The sequence below is a fragment of the Neopsephotus bourkii genome, unplaced genomic scaffold (assembly GCF_033783945.1).
Source record: "Neopsephotus bourkii isolate Nb327-2 ecotype Australia unplaced genomic scaffold, CSIRO-AGI_Nbou_v1 NB_1080, whole genome shotgun sequence".
NCBI classification, from domain to species: Eukaryota; Metazoa; Chordata; class Aves; order Psittaciformes; family Psittacidae; genus Neopsephotus; species Neopsephotus bourkii.
This window is the reverse complement of record NW_026901568.1, coordinates 4,548,513-4,561,080: the sequence shown is the minus strand read 5'-3', so window position 1 is coordinate 4,561,080 and position 12,568 is coordinate 4,548,513. Positions and strand designations below refer to the sequence as shown.

Here is a 12,568-nt window from a genome sequence, read left to right as displayed (position 1 = left end):
GGAATAAGGAGAAGGCAGAGAAGCCAGCCAGGCTCTCCTGGCACCTCCTGCGGACTGAGAAGGCAAAAAATCCCTGAGGATGCCAAGGGAGTTAAATAAATAACCCTGGGGACATGGGTAATGGGACCCTGCAGGAGCTGTCAGGGGAGCGAGGAGATCACCATCGAGTGCTGGACCAGACCACATGGAATGACCCTGCACAAACACTGAAAAGCACAGGAGGCAAACCCTTATCTTCCACAGGAAAAGAATTATTTTATTAAGCATTTTTAAACAACTACTTAACATTTACTCAAGATAAAAATATGTACAATAGCCCACCTTGAAGGCAGCTCCAATATATAAACACTGTACCTCTCCCTAGAGAAAAACAAATTCTTCTCTTCAGAAAAAAGACAACCCAGAAACGAGAATACATTCATATTTATCACTTCTTTATGCTCAAGTAGTTATACAAATAATAGACATCTGAAACATTTTACCTTTTAATATATTTATATAATATATATATTTATAACAGGATTTTACAAATAAAGGCAACAACTGTATACCAAAAAAACCCAAAAAACCAATGACAAAATAAACGTCAGAACACAATCTGCAATCAAGCATAGTGCATCTCAACAGCTGGTGCAATGGGAGGGCGAAATGAAAATCCATACAACAGGGTTTCTGGACACGAGTTCTCCAAACCAGGAAGAAAAACTGAAAACCAAACCAAACCCCAACCCCAGCACTGCATTTTGCAGTGAAGTTCTTTTGTGAATTGAAAAAGAAGCCAAAATGGACATAATGTGCCTCTAACGGAGAAAGACCCTCGCAGTTTAACGGGACAAGTGTCAACACCCTCACCCTCTTTCTTTAATACAGTAACATGGGCCAGGGTTTGCCTAGGAGACTAAGGAATTTAGATGCTCAAACCCCACTGGGATTAGACTCCTTTGAAAATCCCAGCCTTTTCATTGTCCAAAGGCACTGATGGGCACGTTCAGCAGGCATCGCGCTGCCGACCCCGGCTGAATTGCTCCCTCTTGCATGAAGCTCTCGACTCGCCCCGGTCGGGAAGCAGCTGCTCACAGGCTGGGCCCCTGCTGACAGGGCTCATTAAACCATCCTGATTTCCAACACAGACCCGGTGGAACTGCGCAGCAGCAGCGAGAGAGGCCTGGAGTCAGGTGCAACAAGCCAAGTGATCCTTGGGGTATTTTCTCCCCTACCCGGCCCAAACTAGCAGCTCCAGTTACAGGAAGGGGCGTGTGTTAATTTATTTATTAGATGTACGCCACGTAAAGCTTCCAAGCAGCATCTACCTTTTATTTCTTTAAAAAAAATTAAAATATATATATATATATCAGCCAAAGGTGTGGAGAAAACCCGTCTTAAGTCTACCTGACTGTGCATGACCAAGCAGTGTCCGCTGCTCCTGTGCTTTTGGTGGCATTTCCACCACTGCTGCACCAACTGTGCCAGTCACTTTGGCACTGGTGACTGCTGGGGCACTGAATCAGTTCAGCTCAGACTACCAGCAGTGGGGCTGCTGCCTTAAAAGCCTTTTCATGCGAAGTACCGTGTTTTTATATTCACAGACCCTAAACCCAAGTCTGCCTAATGGAATATTTCTTCACAGCTTTGCAATACAGTCGCAGCTGACCAAGTCAACTGTTGTTTTGTAGATGTGGAGAGGGAAGAAGGTAAGGGGTAAAGCACAAACCCCTTCTTTTTCTGTATTTCTCCTGGAAGTAGCTCTGAATCGCTAACCTGGGCGCATCCTTCATCCTCCTCCAAGCTACCTGACAAGTCAGAGAAAAGGGGATTTAGCTTCCTACGTGCAGTGAACCTCATCCCCACACCTCAGTCCAGCCAATATAGAAAAGTGAAAGTCTCAAACTAAAACAAAACAAAAACCAACTTAAACAAAAACATCACACTGCGCTTAGTCTTTGGTTTCCAAGTTCAAAGGAGGAATCTGCTTCAAAGCTTGAAGCAGAGCCGATGAGTCGATAGGGGAATGGGCTGGTATGGGAGAAGGGAGTCTCTGGGGCATCAGCAGAGGTGGGGAGATTTTATCGGGGTTCATGAACCCCGTAAGTGCTGCGGCAGACGCTGGGAGGCTGGGGTACAAGACAGGTACGGACGCTGGGTACCAGCACTTCTCCAGCATGGGCAGATAGGCTGTTGCCGATGGTGGGATCAAATAGAAAGGCAGGCACAAGGGAGGCTGGTGAGCGTGAGGCCCCAGGAAGCTGCTGGAAGAGCCCATCATGTCGCTGCCAAAAGGGCTCTCGTCCTCCGGTGACTCCAGCCTGCTCCTTTTGGCCGGCGGGTCCTCAGTCTCTTGCTTAATAGAGCTTATTCTCTCCTGCACAGCGTACTTGAGTTCGGTATCCTTTCTGAAATACTGCTGTTCGGATTTGGAGTCACTTTTCTCCAGCTCTCCCCCGTACCCACTGTCCGTGTCTGTGTCACTGCCGCTCTGCTCCCCGCTGGAGTGGGCAAATGTCCTCTGGATCACGGGCACGCAGTTTTTCCCATGTCCCTCCGCTACTGTGGCCAAGGAGACGGGCTTCTCTTTCAAGTCCACCATTTTAGGAGGGATGTCTCCGGACTTGCGGCCGGCTCCGCCCTGCAGCACCTCGGAGGCCATTCGGTGCAGATGGCTGACCAGCTGGGACGACTTCAGGTCCTTGCCGTTCTCGTGCTTTGCCAGGTATTGCAGCATTTCCTTGGCACACATCTGGAAACCGGATCGAAACATTTCCTGGCTGGAATCGAGGTTTCTTGATGACAGGTCACCTGAGGAAACATTAACAGAGAGAAATTAAAAATTAACAACGTGCTAAATAGCCCCATTACCATCTTCAAGGTGGGCTGGAGGCAGGATTGAACTTCTTCTACAGCACGGCTAGAGAGGCGAACTTGACAGTCGGCCTGAACTCTGCATGCATTCCCCTGATCCCCTCTACGTTTTTATCTGAGCATCCATCTGTTCTCTTTTCCACAGTAACTTTAAACTTAGTTTTGAGCTCTACATTTGCCATCAACAGGTGCTGGAGCACGGAGCACAAGAGTGAGTCAAGCTGGTGTGTCCTCTGGGAAACACCCTGGGGAAGGCAGAGTCACACCTCGCCCTTCACCTCCAGGCACAGAGCTCCTGGGGCACATCTACCCACCGGCAGCTCCCTAACCTGGGGTGATTCTGCATCAGCTGAAAGCTCTATTGCACTCCCTGTGGCTGCCGGAGCACTGGAAGGCCCTTCAGAAAAACTACATTTTACTTTATCAGATTCACGTGAGTGCCACATGTGAAAACAGGAGGAGGAAGTGCATCTAAAGCATGATAAGCTGATGCACTGGGTCCCCTCTTTGCCTGCCGAACACAGACTAGCTCATTTATAAAGACAGACACCTAAGAAAAGCGCGCATAAGAAGCAATTTGTGTGCACCCCGAGTTTGATCCAAAGCTCATGAACTCAAGCAGAAAGCTCTGAATGGCTTCGGAGAGAACCTCACAGCAAACCTGGGCTTTAAATGAAACTACTTAAAATCCAATTCATTTTCAACACAGCTCCACAGGGCACTCACTCTACACTGACCCTACTGAGAAACGCACCTTTTTTTTGCCAAAGCCCATAAGCAAAGGAAGAGAAAATGATGGCGATTAAAGGCAGGAACTCCTGCCTCCTCCCTGCTGAGGAACAGTGTCACAACTGCATTTCAAAGACTCTGGGAGAAAGTCCATCAAGCATACGCAGGTTCTCACACGATACAATTTGAATACTCACCCGCTTGTAAACCATTCTGCAAAGCAATGATTTTCTGCTGCTGCTGCTCGATGAGATTGGTTAGTGCTTTCACATGCTTCAAGGTGAGCTCGAGAACCACAGCCTTCTCCAAGTGACCTAGAGTCTGAAAGCAAAGGGACAGGTTGGTGAGTGCTGTGGGGCTGGCCACACGCGCAGCAGCCTGACAGGGCTGCCAGTGCTTCCCAAGTGACAGAGGGAGGATGGACGCAGGTTGGATTTTCTGGGCTTAAGGGCAGTGCCTTGATCCTGAACAGTACAGGACTATGGAGGATGGTATTCCATGAAAATAAGTTTAAAAGCTGCCTCTAGAAAAGGCTGTCACAGGATCCTATGGGTGTTTTCAGACTGGCCACACAGCTCAAAGGAAAGTCTCACATTTATCCGTTCTGCTGCCCTGCTGGCATCATGGTATCAGTGGAGGGACCCAGCTGGGGAGCCCAGCCCCGCAGGAACCTGCCACCACAGGAACCCACTTGAGGGCTCCACTCCCGGGAAAGTTTGGGATGGGTTCACAGCCCGGCGCGGGGGAGCGGCACCACGGGGCACCCGGCACAGCGGGCAACGAAAAAGAGGACAAGAAAACGAGTTAACCCCAAACCCCGGGCGAAGACCCAGCCGCGGGAGAACCTGGCGGGCGCCCTGTCCCCGTCCCTGCTCCCGCGTACCGTCAGCTTGAGGTGCTCCGGCAGCAGGTCCTTCAGCTGGGCGATGCACTCGTTAATCCGGTCGCGCCGCTTCTTCTCTATCAGCCGGTGCGGCAGCTTGTAGGTCTCCTGCAAAGCCGGCGGGAGCGGGTCAGCGCGCCCATCGCTCCCGCCTCGATGCGGTCCCCCCGTCGTCCACCCCCCCCCCCCCGAGCCCTCCCGGGGCGAGCCGCCGCGCAGCCCCCAAGATACCTTGTTGTCCTCGCTCCTCTTTAACCCCCTCCTGGGCTTGTAAACTTGGTACATGTGCGCGAAGTCCAGCCTGCACGGGCGAAACGAAAGCACCGATATTAGCCCCGTTCCCCGGGGGGCCGCGGCGGGGCCGCCGCTCCTCCTTCTCCTCCCCCCTAGCTCCCGCCGCCGCTTACCCCGGCATGTCGCCGCTCTCCAGGGCGGGCAGCTTGCCCAGGCAGCCCGGCGGGGGCTGCGCGCTGGGGATCCGCTCCATAGCGGTGGTGCGGGGTGCGCGGAGCGGAGCGCGGTGCGCGGAGCGGGGCGGGCTGGCGGCAGGGGCTCAGGCCGGGCTGTTCATGCCGCGTCCGCGCCGCGCGGGCTGAGGAGCGGCGGGCGGCGGCGGGCCGGGTTAAATGCGGGCGAGTGGGTGGACGGGAGCGACGTGCGCTACCCTGTGACTGCCGGCACGTCTGGCGGCCGCCGGGGCGGGCCCGCCGCCCCCCGTCACATGAGCCTCACGTGTCGGCAGCGCCGCCACCGCCGCGCAACGTGCCGGGGGGGCGGGACCGCACCGGGACCGGAGGGGGGGGGGGCGGAGCAGCGGGGTCCCCGAGGCAGCGCATCCCCCCCCTTCGTGCATCCCCCTCTCCGAGCATCCCGGCGGGATCCCCGCCCCGCCGAGCCCCGTGGGCCCTCTGCCCTTCCGGGGGGGGGGGCGGAGGGAAACCGGCCTTGAATCTGAGCCGAGGGCGCGCCGCGGAGCTGAGCGCTCCCGCTGGCGCAGCGGTGGGGTCACGGTCGCTGGGTTTTAGCGAGCTCGCTGTTAAACACCCACCTCCCCCCTCCCCCCGAGCACAGACACGAGTTACATCTGCAGCCCCCGAACTTTGGAAACATGGGGGGAAATAACCGGGAGTCGCTCAAGAAATGGTTATAGGCAAGCGGCAGCATCGCGCGGAGAAGTTGAGGACTTCCCATGCTTTTGCGAAGCATCTGTGATTCCTGCGTGCCGGCTGCTGTGAGACGTGGAGCGCTGTGGTGGTTACAACAGCGTGTGTCTGCCAAAGCAGCCCCCTCCCTGCAAGGGCTGTGGTCATTTTCCCCACGGAAGGAACGCTGAACAAGTAGAGGCAAGCTCACCAGATAAATAGTGCATTTACCAAGATAAGGTAATAGCAGAGCTCCAGCACAGAGCCTCTGCTATCGCCTGCAGAGCCATGGCTGCTCCACGCTCGGAGGAATCTGAGGTCAGGAGATACTGTGTGAGAGCACAGGGAGATTTTACACGGGCGATGGAGACAGGCATTTTAAGGCTCGATGCCACCTAAAGGTGTGTGTCGGTACCAGGAGGAATCCTCGGGAAAGCCATTGCCTCACAGAAACTCACTAGCCACAAATGTAAGGTTTCTAAACCCCCAAAACCTCTTTGCAAGATCCCAGCTGCCTCTCCAGCATAACCAACATAGCAGTGACACGGAGCTCCCAGAAAGCCGGTGTCCCACTGGATGCGGTGTCCTCGGTATTTGTGTCTGAGCCTGCAAACCTGGCGATTATGGCCATGATCCGCTCATGGGCCCCGAGGCTTCACTGCAGGGCCAGCTTGCTGCAAGGACAGGGCTCATGGGCTGACATGGAGCACCGAGTACAAATGATCACAGTGCTGGGCTGTGGACTTCCCAAAGCAGAGATGGTCTTTCTTACAGGTGCTGGACAAACCCAGCAATAACTATCAGCCAGGAAAAATGGAAGTGATGTGTTTGTCCTTTTCCTTCAGTTTGGTAACCAGCGCTAGGAGCAGGGTCTGAATCGGATGGTTCCTTCTCTCTCTGCCCTGAAGGCCCAAGCTGTTACTTTCCAAACAACGGGTGAAAAAAACCCATACAGTTTTTAACCTGTCCCATCACTGACCCTCTGTCCAAGGCACCAGAAACAGAGCTTGCCGCAGCTGATTGCTGATGAAAAATAAGGTGCGGGGCCAACCTGCTCTGCATTTTAAGTTCAGACTTCAAGTGTACGTGGACAGCTTCATGCCCACGGATTGCCTGACTCCTGCATGCTCTTTCAGATATTCGGTGCATTCCTGCAGTGGGTGGTGAGCTACAGATCAGGGTCAGAGGTAATCCCCAATTATTTAGCCCTTTTACTGTTCCCATGCTTGCCAAACAATTCTCCGTATCAGGATTTGCTCATGACCTTAAGGGACGTTGCCAAGGGTTTAGGAGTCCCCCTAAAAAGAGGATCCAAATGAAGTTATTACATTCTTGCGTATCAAGTTAGATTGCTGGAGAGTTGAATTACATTTTCCTGGGGATCAGTTTTCATAAGCTGGGGCTGATGCAATCATCAATTCGCCTTCTGGACTGTGTTTGCCGAATTATTTGTATATGGAGGGTTCCTTTACAATGCACGATTAGGGCAACAGCAAAATGTTTTAAAAGGCTTTATTTTCTAAAGCCATTCATGGAGCAGCACATGTCCCGAGAGCTTCTTTCACAAGGACTGAGAGTCACAGGACAGCAGCAGCTCGTGTCCAAGTGGGATTTGCAGTTACTTACAGGCACAGTCAGGGGTGAGGGTTTGGGGTCGGGTTCTTTGAAGGTATGCTGAAGGTGGCTGGAGGCTCGAGCCCCAGGACCTGCCCCTTCCCCGGGCCTGTCCCCTTCTGATCACAGCACTCTGAGGGGGAAACACTCCGAAAATCCCTGGCACCAACATCTGATCGAAGCCTGTGTGGGCAGCGCCGGGAGTTAGCAGATGGGTTGCGGATTCAAGCTTACGATAAGGTTACTGAGGGTGGTTTTGTTTTAAAATGTCTCTTACTTAATATATCCATGAAGGCCAGGCATGTGCCTGTGGCCTGTAATCAAATCGCTGACTCTCCCTCTCCCTCATTTCCAGCAATCCTGTGTCAGGTTACTGGCACCGGAGGTGAAAGAACAGCCATGTCTGGGCCCAGCAGCCAGGGCTGGATGCTGAGGTTGGGCAGTGCGGGAGGTGCTGCACGGATGCGGTCAGCCCTCAGCATCTGACAGACGGCCTTGAGGCCTCGGCAATTAATACCCATTACTTTTTGCAGAAGGAAAAGTTTCTGCCGGGGCTAAACTGTCCCCAGGACGGCTGGGTGCACAGCAAACGTGGTGGCTCTTCTTCTGAGATGGGCAGACCTCCAGGCACGGCACCAGCCTCTGGGATGGATGTGAAAGCACTCGGTGGGCAGCATGGTGCTGTCAGCTACATGGGATGGCGCACATCAAACATCCACCGCCTTCCTGCAGCCCTAGGTCTGTGGCGCTGCAGCAGCTTGGGCGGTGCAGGATGTATAAAGCCAGGAGAGCCCAGGGTGAGCAGCTCACGTCTCACTTCCCAACCACAATGTCTAAGGCATGCGAAGGAGAGCCTGCACCCACCAGCTGAAGGCAGGGTCCCAAAAGGGGCAATGTGGGACTTAACAGTGTAGGAGGAGCAGTCTGACACCCACCAGGGCTCCGCCTCCTCCTCCTGGGAGCCTGCAGGTAGTTGCAGAAGCTCAGATTGTGAAGAAGCTGAAAACTGGTGGTTTCAGTTGCATGTGTGACTCACTATCTCAATAGCACAGCTGGCCACTCTCGCTGCCACGATGAAAGGAGTCGTCCGCAAGCTAGATTAAGTTGAGATTTAATATTGCAAGTATGTGCACCCATCGCTGCTTAATTACATTGGTTTAGGCCGCCATGGATGCTGCTTGGATAAAACACTGAGAAAACCTATTGAGAGCTGTTGTCTCTGTGGAGTCCTGGGCAAGCGAAGGGCCCTCCCTCCGGCACTGCCCTGGATCGCTGCCGGGCACGTGAGAACTGTGGGTATGATGCTGGCACCGCTCAGTGAAACTTGCCTGAGGACTATTCAAATGAAAGCCATTCCCCTCTTTGAGCAGAGATGTTTGCCAGCACCCAGCGCGGCAGTGGGAGGAATATGTAGGTGGAAACTGTTTGGAAGTGGCAGCATTTGTGGACATTAATAAGAGACTTTAGCCCACTTTGATACTCTGTTTAATAAAACATGCCGGCTTCCTGGTGACATCCTGCCCTGCCTCGCACCGCCAGCCAAGCCCAGGCAGCCAAGGAGCTCACGCTGTTTAACCAGTTCCCCGCCAGCTGGTTGCACCATCTCGTGAGAAAGAACTCCAGGCGTGCACACCCGTGCACACCCCTGCGGGCTGCAGCCTCTCCCGCACCGCTGGCTGACCCTGCCGGCAGGAGTCTGCACATGGTATAAGGCATCCCCAAGGTGATGTCTCCCTGCTCTCTCTGCAGAGCTCAGGTGGCGATGGCAAGGGGTTACCCATGGCCTGAGAGAGGCACGGAGCCAGCTGAGGGCAGGACAACAGGGCTGCCAGCCCATCTCGCTCAGAGCTGCTGCTCCTGTGAGTGACAGAGTTGTCTGGTGGATGCTTTGCACAATGGTATCTGATCACATTCCTCCTTCTGCCTAACATCAAACAGTGAGTCAGCGATGAAGCCTCATCAGATGTCTCTCTGCTTCGGCTTTCATATCTGAAAAGCAGAAAGGACGGTGTTCTGCAAGTATGCAAAGCAAAGAAAGTAGGGTGCCTTTAGGTCTATGACTTAGAAAATACCACAGCTTTTAACAACAGCATTACTTAGTTTTTGCTGGCATCCACGTCCCCCCGCAGGAATCAGTACCACTGGGGCGTTCAGTGTAGGGAGATTTTGTTCCTTCTGGGAGATGCAGGTAACAACAGCTACAGGGCCAAACTACATTACATCTGAGTAAATACTAGCATAAAAAGTATCCTGGACTTGCTAACTGGATTAAAAAAATTACACCTCCCCTACAACCAATAATAAAATGAAGCCAGAACAGGCAAAAGAAGAGATTGGGAGTATGTTCCTCCTACAGTTCATCTCGGGACATGGATGAGTTAAACCTTGTCCTCTGAACCTCAAGCCTCCTGGACAAGGTCTGTGTGATCCGCATGTTCATGGTGTATAAGGCGCCTGTTGATCAGGTCGGGGGGACTCAGTTCAAACTGTAAGTATCATTAAGCAGCAGAGCAAAGGCTGTTTGTCAGGGCTGGTGGCAGAGGTGAAGAGCTCAGCAGCTCGGCCTGGGAAGCTGGCTGGGACAAAACAGGGCAGGCGGCTCAGTCAGTGCCATGGGAGGAAGCACACAGAGGAACCCGGCTGAATTCTGCATGAGCGCTGTCAGCTCCCCTGGCTGGAGATGAGGGCGAACAAGCCCATATACTGTGTGGGGACATGCTTAGCCCAGCCTGGTCCCTGTAGGCTTGTGTGGTCGTTCGGGATCAAGAACCTGCTTGCAAGGGAGCAGGATGTTCATCCCCATATGGCTGGCTGAGAGCTGCAGCTGTCCTGATTGACCGGGGGCTGCTAAAGATGTGCCAATGCCGACTACACTGGAAGAGGAAAAGGGATTATTTGCACTCTAACTTGTTAGGATTAACAAACATTTGGCCCCTTTGAATAAATGGGATGCAAAGGAAATGCAGGCGGTGGGGGAAATGCAGGTGCACAGGCTCCTTCCTAACAGGCCAGACAAACCATAGACATGAGACTGTTTCCTAGTCACGCAGACTGAAAAACCCTTGGATGTGAATATCATTAAGCTCTGGGATAGTCTGGAGCAGCCGTGGGAGAATGTAACCAGTCATTTTCTAAATAAGAAGCCAAACCTCTGCATCCAGATCCACCTCCTCCCAAACTCCCAGCCTGATCCCATGTGCATTACAAGCCAGATGTGGCTTGGGCATTACTCCTGCTGCAAATTCAGCTGAATTAAGCCCAAGCAGGAATTAAATGGAATAGGAAATATTCATGGTGGATTTGTGCCTAATCAAGATTACATACATACTGTGCAGTTTGCTTACTGCGTTTCTCCATCACAAAATGGGACCATTCTGCACCGCACGGCAGCCCTGATGCCATGCTGCAGCCAGGCTCCTCATCCAAACAGCAGCTGGAGGGAAACATGCCCATTATTTACGTAGAAAATAAAGCCCACCAAGACAGAGAAGGCAGCAAAGTCTACCCAGGGCATCCCTACGAGAAGTACTAGTTGACAGGAATGTCTCTCATAGTGCCCTTCCCTCTGTATCAGAAGTGATCTGGCTGAGAAGTCCTCGAGCAAACCACAACTGAGGGTGTTGCTGTCTTCCACAAATACTTTCTCTAATGAGGTTTTTAAATAGTTTTGCCCCTCCTACACTGGCAGCCAGAGCACTTTCATCTCCAGGTGAATGGGAACCGAGGTGGGACTCTGCTGTCTGCTGGGGAGGATCATTTCCATACTGCAGCCAAGGCAGCGAGGCTGGCAGGCAATACCTGCACAGCAGCAGGGAAGTGCTTGTTCTCATCTCGGAGATGCCTGCCGATCGTGGCGCGAGTATTAACTGCATGCATCGGTGTTTGAAATGCAAAGTGCACCCCAGCAGTGTGGGTTCTCAGAGGAGGTGCGTTTCGGCTACACCTTCACACCGATGAGAACTGCTCGTCAGCCAGCAGGTAGCCACGGTAGAAATGAGGTTCATTAACAGGACTCAATTTGTTGCAACCTGTACCTACGGTGCTCTGAGTAACCACACACCTTTCATTCTTAGGTGGCAAAGATCACGTCTATCCTAGAGGGTTTTTGGTGGGTGTGGAAGTACTTTCCACGTAAGTGCATCTCGCCCCCTTCTCCTCCCCTGCACTGGCTGCCGGCAGAGCAGCACTGACGTGCAGCCTTGGAGGCGAGCGCTCGCCCACCCTCTTGCACACAGCTGAGAGGACTCCGAGACTTGCCTTGTGCCTCCGTGGTTCACCTCCCACAGGGAAGCCAGAGCTGGCTTCACACAACTGCTCTGCGGGGTGGAGTACGGGATGCGAGAGGTCACACGGTGCTCCAGCACTTTTTTCTAAGGGAAAAAAGGATAATTTCATCACAAAATGTTCGCAGGGTCTGTATCCCAGTAGTCTGAGGAAATATAAATGGCCACACAAGCTCATTGCAACCGTCCCTTCTCCTTCTATAAACTGCACGTCCGCCTAATGAAAATAAAGTCCCAGCCCTGAAGAGCTGGGAACATCTGCAGCTGCTGCCCAGATGTGGTTGCCCAGAACCTCTGCAAAGGTTTCAGGGGAAAACCCCTGTCTGCCTCACACATCACGCCGAAAGAGGACAGAGGTTTCGTTTTATAAACCTCGACCAAGGAGACATTAAATGCCTTTGATCTCCAGATATAAAAATGATCTTTTGATTTAAGATTATGAAAATGAATAACCATCTGCTAAGAAACAGCTACGGACCCACGTTTTATTGAGGCCATATGGTGTCCAGAGTTTCTACGTATGAATTCAATTAGCTGCTTGTGTCTGCGTCAGTAATTCTGTATCCACCCAGTCATGTTTTTGGAACAAATATTATAATATTCCCATGGATCCTCCAGACAGTGGGAGGTGTTTCCTTCACTGTGAAGGTTTTGGGAAGTGATGACTTTGTCTCATTTTCATCTTACCCTACTCTGCATTTCTAGTCCCTCACTTGGAGCTTTCCCTGGGATGTCTGAGCCAAGCTGCGGTGCTGAGTAAAGACATCCCTGATTCCAGCTTGGCTGTTGGGGCTCGCGTTTCAGCTTTCCTCATTGGGGAACCTCTCCTGTTCACCTCTCCTACACTGGGACTGAGTTCACAGTGTTATTGAGGATATAGCCCATTCCTAACCTAAGACAGACCTACTCCAGTCTCCGTTCCACGGTGCTTACCAGGGTTTTACTCAGGGCTCGGCTCAGCTGACATCTCTTGCCACAACCTTGCAATCTGGCAGGGTGGCAGGATGTAAAGACGCATACCTTTTCATAGGGGTGGAATTACCAGTTGCCTGACCAGCCCC

The 12,568-nt window shown here is 52.6% G+C and overlaps 1 protein-coding gene and 1 long non-coding RNA gene across 2 annotated transcripts; both read right to left on the bottom strand.

The window, feature by feature from the left end:
* Nucleotides 1-230: 230 nt before the first annotated feature.
* On the bottom strand, nucleotides 231-5,132 carry BHLHE40 (basic helix-loop-helix family member e40). Its single transcript, XM_061362138.1, has 5 exons — nucleotides 4,876-5,132; nucleotides 4,700-4,769; nucleotides 4,469-4,576; nucleotides 3,783-3,906; nucleotides 231-2,793 (listed from the first exon to the last, which is right to left on the bottom strand). The coding sequence occupies exons 1-5, from the start codon at nucleotides 4,953-4,955 to the stop codon at nucleotides 1,934-1,936; spliced, it is 1,242 nt and encodes a 413-aa protein (XP_061218122.1). The 5' UTR covers nucleotides 4,956-5,132; the 3' UTR covers nucleotides 231-1,933.
* A 3,560-nt stretch (nucleotides 5,133-8,692) lies between these two features.
* LOC133217009 (uncharacterized) lies at nucleotides 8,693-10,659 on the bottom strand. The gene is made up of 2 exons (XR_009726789.1): nucleotides 10,549-10,659; nucleotides 8,693-9,213 (listed from the first exon to the last, which is right to left on the bottom strand). It is a non-coding gene; the product is annotated as an uncharacterized LOC133217009 (long non-coding RNA).
* Between the last annotated feature and the right edge of the window lie 1,909 nt (nucleotides 10,660-12,568).

Excerpts from the sequence above, each read along its gene's own strand:
- BHLHE40 (XM_061362138.1), bottom strand. The coding sequence starts at position 4,955 with ATGGAGCGGATCCCCAGCGCGCAGCCCCCGCCGGGCTGCCTGGGCAAG. Across the intron at positions 3,907-4,468 it reads CGGAGCACCTCAAGCTGACG|ACTCTAGGTCACTTGGAGAA; the intron begins GTACGCGGGAGC and ends CTTTGCTTTCAG. Across the intron at positions 2,794-3,782 it reads GCAGAATGGTTTACAAGCGG|GTGACCTGTCATCAAGAAAC; the intron begins GTGAGTATTCAA and ends ATGTTTCCTCAG.